Here is a 20938-nt window from a genome sequence, read left to right as displayed (position 1 = left end):
TTGTTTTTCCCTAGTAACTGGGACCAACAAAATTCTGAAGGCGTCTACTCAAAGACTACAGACCGTGTTAAAAATCCCCCATGCTCGGCTTTTCAAAGTGTATTAAAAGCCAGAGTGGTGGCACACAACTAGAATTCCAGCACTCTGGAGGATGGGGGAGAAGGGTCACAAGTTCCAGGCCAATCTGAGACACTGCTCCTCAACAAAACAAACAAACAAACAAACAAACAAAAGACAGAAAAAGAGAAAGACAGACGGGAAAAGGGGGGGGGGTTGAATAATAAGCTAAAATTACTCCTTAAAGAAACTTTATCTTGGTGCAATAAAGGAACAGAATGACCTCTGAGTAGCTTTCCAAGAACAAAAAACAAAGCAACCACAGGGAACAAAGATCACAAATTAAAGCAACAACCTATTAAGATCTCTGCCATCAGTTTGAATCTTAGGAGACTCCAGCAGACTCAAGGCAATGGCTGCCTGAAGGTCATCTTTGTTGTCATGAGTAAGGTCTATCACTTCTGTTAGGAAATAGAAATGTGATTAGTTTGTATGCAGAAAGAAAAGGTAAAAACATTTTCTAAACCATATCCAATCCCTAGTTCTCACCACAGAGGCTCCTCTGTACACAATCCTGAAATTGTCTCTAAGTCAAATGAACAACTTATCGCTGTATTGTAATCTTATCCTCCCTAACAGCTCAGAAGCAAGCTACTAAACTCCAGTGCACCAGAGGCTGGGGAGATGGATCACTGCTTAGTGCTTGCTGCTTAAGTATAAAGACCTGAGCTCGGATTCCAGTATCCATGGAAAAAGATACACATGCTAATAAGCACATGCCTACAGTCTCAGCCCTGGGAGGCAAAGAAAGTAAAATTCCAAAAGGACTTCGTGAGCCCAAATTCAGTGACCAGTCCTGACTCAAAAACTAAGTGAGGTGGAAGGGCTGGAGCTCAGCAGCTAAGAGGACCTGTTGCTCCTGCACAGGACCCAGCACCCACACGGGAGCTTACAACCATCTGTAACTTCAGTTCCAGGGATCCAACACCCTCTTTTGGCCTGAGGCAAGCATGTAATGCACTTATAGAAACACAAGTAAAACACTCATATACATAAAAAATAAACAGAATTTTAAAAATAAATAAGATGGAATGTGATAAACGAAGACACCTGAAGCAAACCTCTGGCCTACACATACACACAGACATGCACGTACACACACACACACACACACACACACACACACTAAAATTCATTAATATTCAACAAATCTAAAAATATATTCCATTATCTGCAGGTTAATAACTTTTATCATTGTAAAACATCAGCTACATATAAAATATCCTAGCAAAGGATAGTCAACTACTTTCTATAGTGAGTTGAGGACGTTTTATGAAGTTGACCTATGACCTAGTATAGACATACTAAAACTAGTCAAGGAGAAAAAAACATTTACATCCAGCCTGGGCTACACAGTGAAATAATAAGAAAGGAGCCATTTGAAAAGCTTGAACTCAGGCCCGGCTCTCAGCGACGGCTCAGTGACTAGTCAAAGGGTCAGTGTGATGAATGAGGAGCCACAGGCACTGTCTTCTGTTAATACAGAGAAGGATCACAACAGGCGAGACCTACTTGCTAACAGTTCTCTGCTGGTAGCGCTGCTCCCTTCACCTTCAGACGATTCTGTAGCAGTCGTGTCATGACTGGGCTCCTTAACTCTTTGGTCAGTGAGAAGGCTGACAGCCTGGGTGATGTCACCATTACTGGCCTAAAAGGAAGAAAAATAATAACAAGTTCCAAAAGAAAAGTATTGAAGAATTAACAGTGGGCAGTATATGGTGTTACTCTTTTACTACTATGGAGTAAGCCTACCCTAGCGCTGGGGCAGTCAGCAGAGTAAGAAAATGGAGGCAGGAAGCCTGATCCACCTGGAGGTGTAGGAAGCCCTAGTGACAAGACAAGACTCAAGGCAAATCACAGCCTTGTTGGACGGTGCAGTCACTGCTCCAGGAACCTAACTCCACAGACCAGTTAAGGCACAGTGAGTCACAAAAGGGGGTTTGGAGCCAACACAGGTGGTAAGTCAGCCTGGACAGTAAAGTCATGAGCAGCCACCATATTTTATAAAGGTGACATATCTGTTTTGAACTTCTTACCAGAAAATATTCTAAAAGGTACAATACTAGACTGAAGACCTGAACCTTCCACTCACTGCTTGCCCTCAACACTATCCAGTCACAGCCAGTCATGCTTTAGCTACACTGCTGGAACCTGCTGGCTAGTCTGAAACTAGGTGTGTTACCATTTCCTTGGGTAACATTAAGAATGTATCTTTATGAGTGCTGAGGAGTTCTATCCAGAGAGTTGAAAATGTGGATGCTGTCACTTATCCTGATGAGACCTAGAGAAGAGATGGCAAGACCTTCGGGACAACCCCCTGTGGACAGGCTTACGGATTCTTTTTGTTGTTGTTGCTGTTGTTGTTTTTTTACTTCAAGTTTTTTTTTTCCATTCAAAAGTTTACACTTCTTCCCCTCCTCCCATTCCCCTCCTGCTCCCCCATTCACCCTCCTCCCTCCCCCTCTCCTTAAGAGAGGGCAGGATTCCCTGCCCTGTGGGAAATCCAAGGCCTATATCCAGGCCTAGGAAACTTTGCATCCAAATACACTAGGGTCCCCAAAAGCCATGGATCCTTACTCTGCTTCCTTTCCCTGCTCAGACCTTTCCTTTTCCTTGTTCACCTCCTTATTGTTGGGCCTTGTGTGTTTAATAAGATCACACAATTTATTTAATAAAGATTGGAGGCAGTTGAAAAAAAAAAGAATGTATCTTTATAAATTATAACCAACAATGCTCAAGAATAATACCGTCATGCCCGAAGAGCGGCCGATTTCTCTGCTGGAATATTCTTTGGTTTTAGGGCTGCACACAGGATCCATATAAGGTCTATACAAAGTACATGGATGATGGATTTCTACTGGCTTCCCCAACTGTAAGTTCCCACCATCTTCTTGAAGTTTCTCTGTGGAGCAAACTAGCCTTACCTGACCCGCAGGACTCTTCCTATGTTCTGGTCTGGTATAAAAATAGCCTGACCTGACACACCTGTGAGGAAACTGCTTCAGCGCCTGTCAGCTAAACCGGGACGAGAAACCAACCTTTAATGCTTCATGAAGGAAGGAAGGATCCTGGATGCCTGTGATTTCTCGCAGTTGATTTAACAGCATCTGGCAGCTCTGTTTTTGAAAAACAAAATCAGATATAGTCAGAAAGCAGACATGGGTACCTCTTGGACAGAAAAGCCCAAGACTTGCAATTGTCGTTCTAAAGCAATGAAAAGGTCCATGTAGTAGGTTACTGATAGTCAGACACGCTCTAAAATGCAGAATCTGCATTCTGTCATAGGAAATACTTTGGGCAGTTACGAGAGAAATATGACTCAACAGAAAACTCCAAGTACCTACGTCAGTCGTAACCGGCCAGCCTTAAGGAGCCTTGGGCTTTCCTCTCTGGACAGTGCATCAGTAGGTCATAGAAGGAGTCCAGGGAATCTGCATGGATGTGAGGATGAGCTATTTTAAGCTTTACTGTGGATGCCATTTGTGTGTGTCATTTTTCACTGACAATAAGCTTCTTACTCTATAATTAACAAATGGCTGGTACCACTCACTAACATAAAAAGGAAGCATAGCTAAAGCTAGTACTTTCTGAATTATCAAATAAGGCATATAGTTCCAGAAGGATGAGCTATGGAATGAATGCTTCCATTAACCTGAACCATGGAAAAACTTAACATCAGCTACACAGATAATACTAAAACCCTTTCTCAGCCTTAAGTGTTCACCCTACCATCCTGTTTGGCAGTCAAAGCCAATACAAAACAGCTAGAGACAAGGACAGCTCAGCTGAAACAACTGGTCGGTCAACAAGAGACACACGGTCTTTTAGCTAACATTGAAACAAAAATAGTTATAGATTATTCCAGTAAGCAACAATCTAATTATTCCATACTAAAACTGCCAGGATTAAGTTCTAACTTAAAACTGCAGACTTCACCATGAAGTTCAGTCAGTAATGGCTGAGACAGCCTCCATTTACCATTCACTGCCAGCTGTAACCGAAACCGTATCCTGTGTCTTCAACAGCTGAGGGCCGCTGGCCACACAGAAGTGCCACAACTAGAAGCAACTGATCGAACAGCCCTCCCCAGGCCTGGAAAGGGGTAAGAGCCTTTCTCTGGTCAGAAGCGGGAAAGGAATCGTTCCACTGAGACAGCAGTCTTCAATATTATGTGAGTCTTAATAATCTCAGTCACCAGAAATGGGCTGATTATCAGGCCAGAGGGGCTGAGATTTAGGTTTGGTAAAATACAGAAAATGTAAGCTTTAAAAAAAAAGGCATTAATATCCTTCCATATAAATTCTAATTCCATTTGATTTCACCACGTTAAAAAAAATTTCACCATGTTAAAAAAATCTGGAGCCTACAAAATTTTCTGGAAAACCAAAATCAACATACCCCCAAAGTCGTGAAGAATGGAGGGGACATGAGGAGCCTGATAGTATCAAACTAGAACAAAGGTGGAAATGACAGACAGACCCCAGTAACACAACTTCATCTGGAATTGCTCTGAATGTCATCAACCAGCTCCATACATAGACAAAGAAACAGTTTCAGCAAGAAATACTGGCTAACGTGCACCACCTACATGTAGCCCTGTGCTGTTCTCAACATCCGGCAAGCACCACATGATGCTGATTTCCCTCCCTTACCCTCCTAACAAACCGTGTAAAAAATAATGTACAAAGTGATTGCTGAGGTGTGCTCACCACCAGCGCCTCTAAGGAGACAAAACACTGGAGCAAATGCCCTCTTAATGCAAACTTCTTTCCTGGATTTTGACCTTGAACTTTGCATGGTAATAAACTTCTATTTTTAAATATTTGCTAGCCTTTATACTATCAGGAGCTGATTACTCAGGACAATGTGTTGTAAAAGACTATCATGGAGAAGTAGGAGGGTCAATACTGTGCGTTTGACTGACTCAGAGGTGCCATCAGTTACTCGAAGAAAAATCTGCTACCACTGGAACTATGCCAGGGCCTAGTGACAGCCCCAGTCACTTACTCCATCCAGCCTCTTGCAGCTGAAACATTCTCACTTATACCGAGGAACCAGCAATTCCAGGTGCATTTCCTGGCATTCAACAGGCAATTCTTTTGCATGTTTCTCAGCAACAAAACTAAACATGGATGAATACACTCCTGGCACCTTTCTAGTTTCTGGAACATAGAGCATTTGATTGTAGTGTTGACTGAGAATTTCACACCGCAGGTTGCTCCTCCAGTGTTAAGTGCTTTGTCTCACAGGAAGTCGAACACACACTCCCTGGGCCTGCTTCCCTCTTACTCCTTCACACACAAGTTTTGTTTGCTTTTCTCTTTTGTCTTTATGCTAAATCACAACGCAATCTTTTAAAAGTCATTTAAATACCTGGTAAATGATGTGGGGAGCAACAGTGGGTGCAACTTGACTGGTTATTCATAACAATCTGACAGTGGGATTGAGCCCAGAGCTTCATGAAAACTATACAAGCATTCTACCAACCAAGGTTCATTGCCAGTCCCAAGCATTATATATTAATTTGTAGATGTTTTACTTTTTGTGTACAGGTGTTTTGGCCTACATTTCTGTATGTCCATGCCTGGTGCCTAGGGAGGTCAGAAGAAGGATTAGGTCACTTGGAAATGGAGTTAAACAGTGTGAGCTTCTATTTGGTTCTGAAACTGAACCTGGGACCTCTAAAAGAGAAGCCATTGCTCTTAACCACTGAACCATCTCTCTAGTCCCTTGAATGTTAATTTTACAAGGGTAGGTGTGATGGCTTGTAACTTGAACCCCAGTACTTGGGAGACAGAGGCAGAAGATTTCTGCAAATTAGAGGCCAGCAAAGCCTGTTTAAAAAACCAAAACAACAGAATTACAAAAGAATTACAAAAAAAAAAAAAAAAACGAAAACAAAAACAAAAAACTTATGTATTTATTTGTTTGTTTTTCCTGATAGGGTTTCTCTGTATTTTGGCTGTCCTGGAACTCACTCTGTAAACCAGACTGGCCTCAAACTCAGAGATCCACCTGCCTCTGCCTCCTGAGCGCTGCTGGGATTAAAGGCGTGCGCCACCACCTCCAGCACAAGAGTTTATTTTTACAATGGCAAATCAAGTCATCATGCTTCCACAGTATCCCCACTCACTGTCTCTCTGGCACTTCACAGAAAGCGGATTTTAATGTTAACTCAGTCTAACTACAGCACTCCACAGAAAGCACACACTCTCATGCAGACAAGACAAAGCCTGTGCTCTGTCCTGAAGAAGTTAAATGATGACAAGAACCAACAGGCTCGCATTTCCTTGACTAAATTTCCACTGTTTTCACAAAACATGCCTTCTCTTTTCCTGCCCAGAGGCAGTAAAGAGAGACAGACCCAACCCATCTCCAAGGCTAGCTGCCACCCAGGCTCAGCCACATGGTGACAGAACCAACCAGAGAGATTTCTCTTACTTATTTTTAAAAATTTTCATACAATATGCTTTGATCATATTCTTTGCCCTCCCAGTTCCTCCCCACTTCCCTCCCCACCCAACTAACTTCATATTCCCTGTCTCAAAAAAAGAAACAAAACAAAACCACCAAACCATAACAAAAGAAGCACACACACAAAAACAAACAAACATGGAGTCCAGTTTGTGTTGGTCAACTACTCAGCAGCAAGGAGCCTACCCTGGAGTGTGGTTGATACACCCATGGTCACTCCACTGGAAAAGACAGATTTTCCCTCTCCCAGAGGGTATCAATTACAAACAGCTTCTTGATTAGGGATGGGACTTTGTGCCCACCTCCTCTTCTCCAAGCTGGGACTTTGCTGTCTTTTTGCCTCCTCTCTGGTCTAGATTTCCAGACCCTTGAGGGTATGGGGAAAGAGGCAGATTTCTCTTAATGCAAAAAACAACTCACTTCATGATACACAACAAACAGGATTACAGGGATTAAACAAAACAAATCCCTAAATTATCAGTCCAGTAACAAGTAGTAATTGGTCTAATATGACTACAATTTAAAAAACCCCTCACCAAAAAAAGTAATTACTAACTCTTGTGTTTGTGTTCATATGTCTCATATGTCTAAGTGCCAGCACACACATGCATGCCACAGGAGTGGGGTTAACCTTGTTTGACGCAGGGTCTCTTTCTGGCTACATGCCTTGCAACTTTTCAGAAACACTGGAATTCCATAATCAAACTGTGTGTGGATCCTAAGTGCTCTACCCACTGAGCTATCTCCCCAACCCCGTTAAATCCATCTGTTCATACAGTGATGCCCCTTTCCCTGCTCTGATGTTTTGATGCCCTATCTTGTCTACTATGAGGACCTCTAGCTCACAACTAAGCTGGGAGTGCTGATTCATACCCACAACTTCAGCACTGAGGAGGCCTAGGCAGGAAGAATGCCATAAGTCTGAGGCCAATCAGCACTAATGGAAAGACTGTCTCAAAAAGCACAAGCAATAAATAACAAGTGTGTGTGCATCTATCTATCCACACATGTATGCTTAATAAAATGTAATAATAAAAATGACAGTACTGAAGAAGTGTGTGTGTGTGTGTGTGTGTGTGTGTGTGTGTCAACAGTTCTTACTGAGATACCGGATATAGCAAACAGCTGTCTTACCAAGTGTTTCTTTTGACTAATTTTACTTTTATTTTTCATTATGTGCAATGTGTGTAGTTTGTACACATGGGTGCAGTACCTTTGGAGGTCAGAAGAGGGTGTCACAACCTCTGGCACTGAAATTACAAATAGTTAAGATGCACCATGAGAGTGCTAGGCACCAAACACAGATCTTCTGTAAAAGCAGTACCCCTGAACCAGCTCTCTGTACCCCAGCTTAACAGTTCACTGAGACTACTATTAACTCTTTAAACTCCACAAAAACAGAATGGACCAGCAACTTATTTTTGTTTTTCTTTTAGCAACACTTCCATGCCATTCCAATTTATTCATGGGAAGAAGCCTAACATAGTCATTATGACACGACTTGATTATGGGGGACAGGACACTCAGCTTTTTGTGAACAGAAGAAAATCTTGATATGGGCTAATTGGTCATTTATATGAATTATGTAAAATACTACCAATGTTTAAGTCCAAAACTGAGTCCTTCTCCCTCTGGGAAACTATAGTCAATAACAAGCCAATAGCAGTTGAGCAACAAAAACAGCTCACAGTCTTAACTATGATTATAAGAGTGGGAGACAGTTTGCACATGATTTTGGACCTATGTGCTGGGAGTCAGAAGCATACAGACACAGAAAAAAAGGCATGAGGGGAAAGGTGCTAATAAAGTGGAACTCTGGCTTTTCTGAGAATGGACAGATCCTCTGGGAACCGGGCACTAACTCTTCTCTCCTTTTATAATTCTTGCCATCTAGCTACTCTCAGAGCTGGAGTAACACTGAGCATGCAGACAGGAGCATAATGTACTACAAGTTGTCTGGTGCTCATTCTGGCAGTCATAGGAGAGTCAACTAGTTTGGGCCAGCCCACCTTGGCCTACAGACAGTCAACGTGCAAATGTAAGAGTAGGTAGTAGAAGTGTAGCTAAGCAGGCAGTAGCTAAGTGGGCAAGCATGTTGGAGCAAGTCAGTAACTGCTTGCTCAGGAAGACCACTGAGGGTCTGGGACTAGCTTTAGCTACGTAATGAGTTCCAGAACAGTCTGAGTTACATTATGAGTTCTAGGTCAATCACATAGAAGGGACTGGTCTTAACAAACAAGGGAAAAGGGGCTCAGGACCCTCTCCCAAAACCAATGGACAGATAATAGCTTTTGAGAGAGGAAGACATTTCCTTCAGTTGTGTAGTCACTGGTAAGTTGTCCACACACCTATAAACAATCCATAAGCCATGCTCCTGTAACAGCAATTAAACCTACCAGGTCCCCAAAGGGACATCAAAGTCGGAGGATGAGTTTCCAAGAAGGGAAATCAGTAGGAGTCAGAAGAAAACCAGGGGAGGGAGAGATAATGGGGGTGAATATGATCAAATGTATGCATATGAAAAAGTCACAATGAAACCCACTGTTGTATATCATTAATAAACACTAATGGAAATGTTTTAAGTTGGGGCAGGTCATACAACTTAGCAGCTAAGAATACTGAATGCTCTTCCAGAGGATCTAAGTTTCAATTTTGAGTACCCACATAGCAGTTTTGGACTGTTAATTCCAGAGAATCTAATGCCCTCTTCTGGCTTCCTCAGGTACTGCACACACGTGGTACACAAATACACATGAAGGCAAAACAGCCAACACATAAAACTTTAAAATGGTGTGTAGGAATACTTATGTGTAACAGCAATCCTTGAGGCTGAAGCAAGAGATCAGGCGCTCAAAACTAGCTTAAAGCCAGGTTGGGCTATAAAAACATTGTTTCAAAAAATGAAATAAAAATTTCAGCTGGGCAGTGGTGATGGAGACAGAGGAAGGCAGATCTTTGTGCATTCGAGATCAGTCTAGACTAGACTAGAGTGAGTTTCAGGACAGTCAAAGCTGCACAGAGAAACCCTGTCTTGACAAACCAACAAAAGAAATTGACAATTTCGGCTAGGTCATACAGCGATAACAAAAAAAATCAAAATAGGATGCAATATACCTGTTTCAGTAACTATCTGGCTTGTACTAGGAAGGAAGGAAGGAAGGAAGGAAGGCAGGCAGGCAGGCAGGCAGGCGCCTGTAAGCATGAGTGTTTACCATACTACATACCTTGCTTCTTTCTTACTGCAGAAGATCTAGGAAAATGCTTCATTTCTTTCAGTACACACCCAACCAAATATGAGAAAGAAGACCACAAAGCCATCACTCAGCTGTGTAGAATGTACCTACAAAACCTAAGAAAAACACCATTCAACAATGTACTATGAGGGCAAAATAGTAGAGGAAGATGAGCCATAAGGTTTATATGCCCAGTTTTAGAAATTTAAGCACAGTAAAATGTTATTATTAGGTGTCTCCTGGTATGGTACTGGGTTATGAAGGTTTTTAAAGGCAGAATGAGTTCAGGCTTGATGTGATGGCAGAAGGGCAACAAGCAGGCTCCACAGCAGGGAACATGGGGAAGACAATGTGTGTGTGTGTGTGTGTGTGTGTGTGTGTGTGTGTGTGTGTGTGTGTAAAAATGCTATGCCACATATGCATGGAGGTAGGGGCACAAACTGGGAGTTGGTTCTCTTCTTCCACCATGTGGGTCACAAGGATGAAAGTCAGATCAGGTTGTTAGGTGTGGCAGCAAGCGCCTGCATTTGCTGTGCCATCTCACTGGCTCAGATAAGGTATTTAAATTTTAAAAAATATTTTGTTTATTATTTTTATGTGTATTAGCGTTTTGGCTGGATGTATGTTGTCCATGTGCAAGCAGCGCCTACAGAGGACTATAGGCATAAGAAGGCATAAGACCCCTGGAACTGGAGCCAAAGATGGTTGTAAACTGCCTTGTGAGTGCTGAAAATTGAATGTAGGTCCTTGGGAAGAGCAGCCAGTGCTCATAACCAAACCATCCCTCCAGCCCTTGGGAAAGGTATTTCAACACATAATTTAACACAAGTCAACTACTGGTTCAAAGTGGGTTGAGACTAGGGAAAGGCAGCCTTACAGCTGAGTCACAGGGCTTCTGAACAAATCAGAGCTAATGAGAGGGACATAATGGAGGAACAATGTGGAGGTAGAACATGCCCTGAATATCTCAGAAAATGGGACAAGGCTTAGTCAAATGTTTGCAGACAAACTCCACAAAGTTGTCCTCTGACTTTCACAGGTACATTGTGGTGTGCAGATACCCTCCCCCTACACACTAATACCAACAGGAAAAAATAAAAGTGAATGTGATCAAGGAAAGACACGCTCATCCGAGCTTCTGCACACACACACACACCTGAAAGCATACACACCCAACACAAACAGTGCTATACACAAAATGCTAACTGCTGTATAAATCCACTGACACGAAACACCCGAGGATAATCTAGAGACAGAAAGCAGCAGGCATTGCCAGACATTAAGGGCAGGGGAAAGAGAGTGACAGAATAATAATATGGAATTTTCTTTTAGAATAGTCAAAATTTGTAGACTTTAAAAGAAGAAAATAGCCGGGTTTTGGTGGCGCACACCTTTAATCCCAGCACTCGGGAGGCAGAGGCAGGCAGATCTCTGAGTTTGAAGCCAGCCTACTCTACAAGAGCTAGTTCTAGGACAGGCTCCAAAGCTACAGAGAAACTCTGTCTCAACAAAACAAAACAAAAAGCAAAAAAAAAAAAAAGCAAAAAAAGAAAGAAAATAATTAGGACAGAGTCCTATTCTGGGGCACAGGGTGGCCTTGCCTGAGTGCTGGGATGATGGTGTACCCCTATTGCCCAGCACACTCAAATCTACACTGCCTACTAGAGTTAATGTAGCATGCTGCTGGTACTACTCCTATCTCCTTTAGGTTGGTTTGACTGATACTCTGACCTTCCTTTCCACGTGGAAAGCCAGACCAGACTGCAATGGACTCACCTCTTACCAACCTCAACCTTTCCAAGCATTATACTTTTGCACTTGGCAAATGAGGTCCATAGCATCCACTATGACAGCACTGGCAAGATGCCAATAAAGAAACACCTACAGCCATGTGACCACTTTGGCCAACTAAAGTCTGCTCCTGTGTGTAGTAAAATCACTGATAACCCAGAGAAAAGGGCCCGCTACAGGCTCAGCATCACTACTTACTAGATGTCTCACTCTGAAAACTCTATTTTCAGACATACTGACTTCAGAGGTAAGAAGCAGGTTCAATGGCAATTTAAACTTAAGTGTTTTACAACCAGGTGGGCATCAAAAAGTTTAATCCCAGCACTCAGGAGGGAGAGGCATGCAGACCTCTGTGAGTTTGAGGCCAGCCTGGTCTAGGGAGTTCCAGGACAGGTTCTAAAGCTACACAGAGAAACCCTGTCATCCTAAAAAACCAAAAAGTTGAAAGGTACTTTTCTGTTTGTTTGTGTTCTGGACAAGGATTTACTCTGAAGCATAATTAATAAGAACTCAGAGAGAGTTGGAAGTGGCAAGCACAGCTTCTGCAAAACTCTCATCATCAAGTGGCCATGTGAACTGATCTGGGCTCCAGCAAGTTCAGAGCCAGTTGGGTAGTGGCTTGTAGAGAGCCTGACCTGGGAGAGCAGTTTGCAGGCAGTTAGTGGTTTCACCTAATCAGCATCTGCTAGGGGCCTGATGTGAGGCTTGCCAAGAAGACTTGTGCATGCTTGGTGTGTGTGTGTGTGTGTGTGTGTGTGTGTGTGTTGTGTAGGTCAGTTGGTTCTCTCCTTCCACCTTCATATGGGTTCCCGGGATTGAACTCAGGTTGTTAGAGGTGCTCAGCAAGCACTTTACCTGCCAAGCCCTCTTGTTGGCCCAAATGAGGTTTTTAAGAAGAATTTTATTTTCTACTTCTTTTGAGGCAGGGCTTTCTGTATCCCAGGCTAGCCCTGACTTCACAGCAGTCCCTCTGCCTCAGTTTCCCTAGTGCTGGGATTACAGGCGTGTGCCACCACATTTGGTCTGTCATTGTTATTTTATTTCTTTATGATCTCTCGTTATCATGCTTTAAACTGATATTTGTTTTGGAGTGTGAACTTATTATTTGCATGAGTTATTTTTTTTTCTAAAAACTCCCAATATATATGTAAATCACTTTCCCTAGTCTCTTCACGTCCAGAACTTTTAAAAATAAATATTAGACCTGGAAAAGAAACTTTGGATTCAACACATTATCTAATCTTATCTTTTGGGTTTGTTGTTGTTTGTTTGTTTTTGTGACCGAATCTTTTTAGCCCAGGCTGGCCTCAAGCTCGCAGCAGTCTTCCTCCCAGGCCTGCCTGCCTAAGGCTGTTTCTTCTGTGACTGGGGGTTGGGCCTAAGACCTCCTGCACGCTAGGCAAGCACGGTCCAATGAGCTACATTCTCAGTTCTTTCCCCTTAAATACAGTGTCTGGGTCATGGAATTGATGGGCTCTCTTGCACAGTGAGGCAGAAAGAAGCCTTACCCGGCCGGGTGATTATACACACGTATAACGCCAGCAGAGGCAGGGGAATCGCTTTGAGTTCAAGACCAGTCTGGTCTACAGAGTTATAGTACAGCCAAAACAATATAAAGAAACCCCACCTCAAAAACAAACAAACAAAAATCCTAACCCCTCTACTTATATTTGTGTGTGGTTTTAGCAAGCTTACTTCTTACATATTTGCTTAGAATCTAGAAAGCAACCTGCCTGTCTCCTCTCAGCTCCAGTTAATCCTGCTCACCTGCTTTTTCCAAGTTTTTGTTTTGTTTTGTTTTTTTTACATTAACTCTTAATCATACTGTCACTGGGGAAAAAAAAAGATTTGGTTTTTGAAAAATGGTCTCACTTTGTCATCAATACTGCCTTGGAACTTACCAGGTAGCCCAGGCTTAAATCAAACTCACAGCAATCCTCCTGCTTCAGCAAAGCTTTTAGAGAAGGGCTTTCAATGTCAATGGCACTCTGGCAAAAATGGTCAACATTTCTAAACTCTTCCAATTTTCTTTAAGAATGTGGCAAGCACCACAGTGACACAGTACTTCTCTGTGTGACCAGGGAGAGTGGCATGATGACAGGAAGTGGGCAGACTAAGCCTATGTTCTAGAAAAAGACTAAAAGTGCCAGAAGGCTGTGCCGAGGAGTGAGTGTTCTGAGCCTGTGGGCAGAGCTAAAGCAGAGACCTGGCTAGGAAGAGAGCTGAGAGAGGAGAGGCAGATCTAGTTCTCTGCGGGTTTTGTTATAAGGATGATAAAAGTGGCCAATGAAATCATGAGGTTCTATTCATTTGGACAACAACACGCAGGTGGACCTGGAAACTACCCTGCATGGGGGCAGCAGAAGATGTTGTGGTAGTGTTTGGAGGGTTTGCTGCTGCTTTTGCTCTCAGGATTACGGGCTCCTATGCACAGCTGAATGGGAATTCTATCCTTAAGCTCCTAAAAGTTTAATGTGCAAATGAGTCCCCCAGGGATGGAATCAAAAGGCAGAATTTGGGCTAAGAATGTAGCAGCTCAGAAGGTAGAGTGCTGGCCTTTGCATGATGAATGAAGCCTTGGGTTTGAGCTCTAGAATTGTATGAATCAGGTGTGGTAGCCCACACCTGTAAACCAGTACTCGGGAGACTGAGGCAGAAGAATTGTGAGTCTGAGGGCAGCCTGGGCTATATGTGTTCCTGGCAATCCTAGAATAAGAGTGAACCCCTTTCCAAAATCGACAGCCGACTTTGATTTAGCAAGTCTAAGGTGGAGGTCCAGGTGCTGGTTCTGACCTGCAACACAACTGATTCCACAGTATCAACACTCCATCCTGGTGTTCTGATCTATCAACCAAGGCCAGTGACAGAGCTGGGCAGAGAAGTAAGACTAGCCAGTTCAGACATCCAACTTCTACATGTTTAAATTCCCAGTGGGCAGAAGCTGATGATTCTCCTGGGTAACAGGAGGACACTGAAGGTTTGTGGGGGTTGTCTAGGACAAATGGCTGAGGTGCCTATTTAACATATCAACTGGACCTGGCCACCAGGTTCTCCCAACATTCCTCAGTCCCTACCTGTTACAGGGTATAGGTAGTATATACCCTGAACTCTCCAGCCCAGAAGCTGGTCTGCCTTTCCCCCAGAGGTTCTTCTCTATATAATCCAGACATTTTGGTTACCCTTCCCTTTCGGACCTTTGTCCTCCTGGTTGCAGCACCTGGTTTCCCTCTCTCCTGTCTCCTTCCCTGTCTCTCATAGTTCAGCCTGGTCATGCCCACTCTGGACTCTTCTAGATATCCCTGCCTCTGACTATGCTCTCCCACATATATCTATAAATTTTTTCCTCTACCATACCTAGGAGCAGTCATGTCCTTTCCTTTCCATTTCTTTTTTTTAATTCAGCATCCTTCCCTACAATTAAAAACATCTCCAGGGGCATTCAGTCTGAGGACTTGTAGAGACAGGATAGCCCATTTGGTCTGAGGATTTCTTTCTTTCTTTTTTTTTTTTTTTTTTTTGGTTTTCGAGACAAGGTTTCTCAGTAGTTTTGGAGCCTCACTCTTGTAGACCAGGCTGGCCTACGAACTCACAGACCACCTGCCTCTGCCTCCCAAGTACTGGGATTAAAGGTGTGCGCCACCACGACCCAGCCTTCATAGAGTCTGTAGGTCCTGAAGAATGAAGATTTGAAAGCAAGGCCATGGCTAAACACCTGAAGTTCATTGCCAGGACTGTGATGTTTCAGGAGGGAACGTGGAAGGTGCATACAGACCCTGAACAGAATCCTCACTAGGGATGGGCTTACTGAAGTCATAAAGACACAGCACTTCTATGAGAAGCACTGCAGCTGCTGTCACCAGTGAGAGAGCTATGAAACATGCCGGAGATTTACAACATGGAAATGTCTCGAAAGATTAACTTCTTGATACAAAAGAACCAGGCAGATTCATGGCTGGGCTGCTAAGGTCTGTGGATAGAAGGCCCATGTTAGTTCTGTGTCTAACTGTTCTTATCCAACTCCAATCTCTGTTACCTTTCTTTACAATAAACTTAATCATGGGTGAACAAGAAAAAATATATCTCCAAGGGCTGGAGCAATGACTCAGTGGTTAAGAGCACTGGCTGCTCTTGCATAGCAACAAGTTTGATTCCAGCACCCACAATGCAGCTTACAACTACCTACAACTCCAATTCCAGAGGATGTGATACCCAATTCCAGCCTCTGTGAACATTCCATGCACATGGAACACAGACATGAATATAGGCAAAACACACATAAAATATACACTAAGTCAAAAGAAAACCCTCCAAGTATTGCCAAATATCTCCTGGAGTGAGACCAACGAGTGGAAGTTTACCTCTAAGAAACAAAGGGGATAAAAGAAAGCATAATTTTTTTCATGGAAATAAGAGATGAGATGCTGGGGAATGGCGTGAACAAAACTTAAGACAGCTCTTAGATATCAGCAAACTCTGAGGATTAGAGAAAACTGAATACTGAGACGTGGAGCTGGTGAAATAAGTACACCACCTGCTGCAAAGTCTGACCACTAGCCCAATCCCTAGCAACCACTCTGGAAGGAGAGAACCAACTCCTACAAGTTGTCTTCTGACCTCTACATGGGTACCCATGCTCCTCCCTACCCTCCTCCCCATAAAAATAATACAAAAAATTATACTACTCTTTTAAAAGTTTAAGCCACTGGAAGAGTTCTAGAAAGGGTTTTACAGGAATAAGGGGACCCAAGTGTGGTACACACCCATAATCCAAGTACTTGGGAGGTAGAGGCAAAAGGATCAGAAGTTCAAAGTCATCCTCAGCATCCTCAACTATGTGGGAAGATCAAGGCCAGGCTGGGATATAGGAAGCAACCCAAAATCAAACAGCAAATAGAAAAAATGGGGGTGGAGAGAGGCTGGAAAGAGAGGCCATGGGGCAGATCTGAGTGTGGTGGGGCACAGCCTCAGTGTTAGCTAGTATCTGGGACGCAGAGGTAGGAAGATCACCAAAGGTTCGAAAACTATATACCAAGAAACTGTCTCAAAATACTCAAAATAGAATCACACACACACACAGTAGGAGGGAAGAAAAAAATAGAATGAGAATGGGGACAGAGCTGGGGGTAAAAGGCTTGCCCTAGCATGCTGGAAGCCGGGGTTTGAATCCCAACACCACAAACACACAAATAAAATAAAGATACTAAAATGAGACAAGCATGGCGGCACACTCCTATTAATACCAACATTTGGGAGACAGATACAAGCAGATCTCTATAAGTTCAAGGCCACTCTGGCCTACACAGCAAGTTCCAGGCCAGCCCTGGTTACACTATGAGACTACCTCAAACAAAGCAAACAAAAGCCTCAGTTTGGAGTAAAGCTGCCCTGACAGAAAATGTTCTGTTGCTGGAAAGTGAAAACACAAGATAATTCCAGCACTCAGGAAACTGAAGCAAGAAAATTGTTCCAAGTTCAAGGCTGGCCTGGACTGCATGGAAAGAGCAAACAACAGCGAAAGCCATCAAGTATAAGAATATAAGGAGGCTGGGTGTGGTGGTATATATATGCCTTTAATCCCAGAGTGAGAAAGCAGGGCCAGCTAGGGCTATATAGTGAGGCCTATGCACGCTCTTAAAAAAACAAAAGGGTTGGGAAAAGGGATACGGTGGCACAGCTGAGATACCAGTAATTCAGAAGAGGAGGCATGACGATACGGAGCCAACCAGTTTGGGCTATATACAACAACAACAACAACAACACAACAAAACCTGTCATCTCCTCAGAAGGTGAGAGTTAGGGAGATGGCTTTGAAGTTAAGAGCACTTACTGCTCTCGCAGATGAGGCTCTAGGTTGAGTTCTCAGCACCTACATCAGTTGGCTCACAACCACCTCTAACTCCAGTTCTAAGAGATCTGGTACCCTCTTCCTCTGCACAGTCATGGTACACATAAACACATGCAGGCACACACAAACACACGTAAGTAAAAATAAACAAGTCAATCTTTTTTTTTTAAGGGTGCGTGAGATGGCTCAGTGGTAAAAGCACTCACCACACAAGCATAAGGGCCTGAGTTTGATTCCCAAGAATCCATACAAAAGCTGGACAGACAAAAAGAGCCCCTGTCATCCCGGTACTCGTACCTACAGCAGGCAGAGAGAGGTAAAGGATCCCTTGGAGTGCAGGGCCAGCTAGCTGCCATATGCAAAGGAAACAGAAGACAGGGTGAAAAACAAGGTGGAAAGCAGGGGACTGGAGGAGGCTGGAACTTTTGACCTGGGTATGATTGGAAAAGTTTGTAATCCCAAAACTCAGGAGGACAGTTAAGAGTTCTAGGCCAGCCTGGGCTAAAGAGGGAGAGGGTAGAGAGAAAGAGTGTGAGTTAGCTGTTACTTGTATTGTTAGCACTGTTTCAAATTTCTCTGATTACAAGATTCTGTGGCACAAGCCTATAATCCCAGTTAGAAGACAGACACAGGAGCATCAAGAGTTCAAGGTCATCCTCCCTCACAAAGTCTGGAGGTCAGTCTGGGCTACAAGAAAGTCTCAAACACACACACACACACACACACACACACACACACACACACACACACACAGAAAGTTATTTTGATGAAACAGAACACACAGCTCCCACCTGATATGAGTTATCTGTTAACGTGCCGAGGATACTGCTCCCTCTGTGTGCACATGACCCGGGTTGAAAGAGCAGAGTGGTGGAGCTAGGTTACAACCTAAAAGAAGCTGAGTGCAGTGGCTCACATCTCTAACCCAGCACCAGAGAGACCAAGACAGGATGACTACAAACACCATGAAGTAAAGGACAGAGACAGCAAGTGCAACAAAGCATACAGCTGCCTGGTGAAGTGCTGGCCTAGAATGCACAAGGCCCTGGGTTCCACGTGGGAGAGAAGGGGAGGGGATTGTGTGGACTGAATCCTTGGTGCTGAAGGGTTCCTAAGAAGCAAACTGACAGCAAGCTGCTTATCCTACCCTAACAGTAAACTTTCCTGCTGGTTCTAATCTAAGTTGAGAACTGATTAAAATACAGGAAGCTGTCCTTAACTCACCGTCTAGGGACCGCGGAGTGTCTACTCAGATCCCAGAGCACATTTGCAGAGAACTCTATTTTTCACTCACTAAAATGGTGGCGAGCCTATACATGGTTTTATCTGTCCTTTGTACAGATGACCAGCTGGGGAAGGGAGGGAAAGCATGCTAAGTTTTAAATAGCTCCTGAGTGTCCGGGGGAGGATAGTTCCTCTCAACTCCGTTCAACATCTTTTAAGGGAAGGCAGAATGCCTCCGTGAATGCAAAAGAAAAGCATCCATCCTACACAGAACTTACCAAGAGGAAGAAGTTATTAATACTCTCCCGAAATATAAAAGTTATGCTCCACACTTTAAGTTCCTTCATCTCAGCCCATGCCTTCAGGCACCTTATCCCAGCCTGAGCAAAAAGGGCAACGGTTACCCAGCATTCAAAGCTTATCATGTCAGCTGGGGCAAAATCTCTGGGAATACCAGTAAATGTCATCACTGCAGGTCGCCAGGCATCAGACAACTGCAGCCAGCCACAGCCTGGGAGTGCCAAGCCTTCCCAAAATAGCTATGACTATACACAATGCTCATCAAACACCTCACATACAAACCCTCAAATAAGGAGTGCTGAAATAGGGGTCACTACTCAGACTGTGGCAGAGGTAAACGAAGATGCCGCTGATTAAAGCCATGCAGTCTTAAATGACTGACGGAGTCCGGAACAAATTTAAATATGACTTGCTCTCCCTTAAAATAGTATCAATATGACTGTCTCAAAACCAAATCTCACCACCTGTTTTTAAGCCACTGTCCCCAAAACAAGTAGACTTACTCACTGCAAAAATCAAACACACAAAAAACAGAAAAATATGAACCCCAGTATTCAAAAAGACAGCAGTGAATATCTACAGAAAAACCAGCCACCTACTTTCATTTCCCAGCCCAAGTCTTAAAGACACCTTTTTTTTTTCTGCATGAATTTTAAAGAGCCTTCTACGTTTTAAACTCCTCGTCTGGGAATGTAGTACTTGCCCACTCCATGTGATAGGCCCCAGGCTTGAGCCCCATAAATTAATTAAATTAAAACTAAGATATAAGCTGTTTCTTAGCAGTCACCGACTTTCGTATTCTAAATAGTCTATGAATTTTCTCGCTTGAAAAGCACAGTATTTAAATACTTGGTACAGATTTTCCATTCTGTTTTTTAAAAGTGCAGTTCCTGAGGGAAGATGTAGTGTTATTTTGTAACAAGATGATAGTGTCAAACTGCCCACCTCCCGAGTTTCTTCAAGAGACATTATTATATCAGTCTTTTAATGTTCTCCAAACCAGTGTTTTTGATCCCTCACCATTTCAGCCCAAAGGCCCTCGTAATGTTTCTCAACCTTCTTAAATATTAGGAACCTAATAGGTGTGCCCTTTTATTCATTGTGCTGTTCCTCTCCCCGCTCCTTCAAAATCTAGTGATCAATGAGATTATAGGGGAAGCTGAGTTGTTTCCAAAAGAAAAGGAAGGAATGAACGGAAAGAGGGGCGGGAAGAGGGAGGAGTGGGGCTCCAGGTCTTTTTTGCACTTTGTTGATAAACGCCGGCTTTAAGTGAGATAACTTGAGTCCGCTTAAGCCTCTGGGAAGCCACAGCCATAAAACTGATTGAGAATCAGAATCAGGCATCGCGGCCGAGCTTTTCGGAAGTTTGTAGCTGCTGGGTCTGGTCGGGTGCACACTTCGGGGTGACCCCGATGCCCACGACCTCATGTGCAACCCCTCCCGGTAGGGTCCCCAGCACTGGGTCCCGCTTGGAACCTGAGCTGGCACGCACACACACACACACACACACACACACACACACACACACAGGCAACCTCACACCGGCGCGCGACCCCAGCCTCGCAAGTCTCCGGCGGCCCGAGAGGGGGTGCTCCCGCCCTCACCCCACAGGCCCTGGCCTCCGCCGGCCCGCGCCCGCTTGGCCCGCCGCGCCCCTCTCGGCCGGAGCTCGGCCCCGCTACCCTCACCCGCCGCTCACCGAGCCATGGCCGTCCGCCGCCCCTGCCGCGTCGTTCTGCTGCAGCTCCGCAGTCATGGCCGAGACGCCCCTCTGCGCGTAGCCCCACTCTCGTCGTCCTCGCCGTCGCCGCGGCCGCCACCGCCGCCCCCGAAGCCCCGGAGCACCGGGAGGCGCCGCCCACACGTCCCGCCCCCGCCCGCGGCGCGCGCTGGAGGCCCCGCCCACACCAGCCCACCGCCAACACTCCCCTCCCTCCCGCAGCACGCGGCCGAG

The 20938-nt window shown here is 44.2% G+C and overlaps 1 protein-coding gene and 1 pseudogene across 12 annotated transcripts in view; one reads left to right on the top strand and one right to left on the bottom strand.

Annotated features, from left to right (window-relative positions):
* Positions 1-20833, bottom strand: part of Usp28 (ubiquitin specific peptidase 28) — a 60367-nt gene extending 39534 nt beyond the window's left edge. For 9 of the 12 annotated variants that reach the window (XM_087905622.1, XM_087905626.1, XM_087905628.1 and 6 more), the window contains exons 1-3: positions 3156-3233; positions 1630-1765; positions 413-518 (exon numbers count right to left, since the gene is read on the bottom strand). In XM_087905622.1, coding sequence (XP_087761748.1) covers positions 413-518; positions 1630-1765; positions 3156-3224 — 311 coding nt within the window. In that variant the 5' untranslated portion in view covers positions 3225-3233. Of the gene's footprint in view, positions 1-412; positions 519-1629; positions 1766-3155; positions 3234-3457; positions 3549-20683 lie in introns of those variants that run through there. The other 3 variants (XM_087905623.1, XM_087905624.1, XM_087905621.1) reach the window with 3 other exon arrangements.
* Positions 15314-15579, top strand: LOC125388602 (small ribosomal subunit protein bS21m pseudogene; annotated as a pseudogene).
* Positions 20834-20938: the final 105 nt, after the last annotated feature.

The sequence above is a fragment of the Myodes glareolus genome, chromosome 4 (assembly GCF_982192425.1).
Source record: "Myodes glareolus chromosome 4, mMyoGla1.1, whole genome shotgun sequence".
In the NCBI taxonomy this organism is placed as follows: domain Eukaryota; kingdom Metazoa; phylum Chordata; class Mammalia; order Rodentia; family Cricetidae; genus Myodes; species Myodes glareolus.
This window is presented reverse-complemented; position numbering and strand designations above follow the sequence as displayed.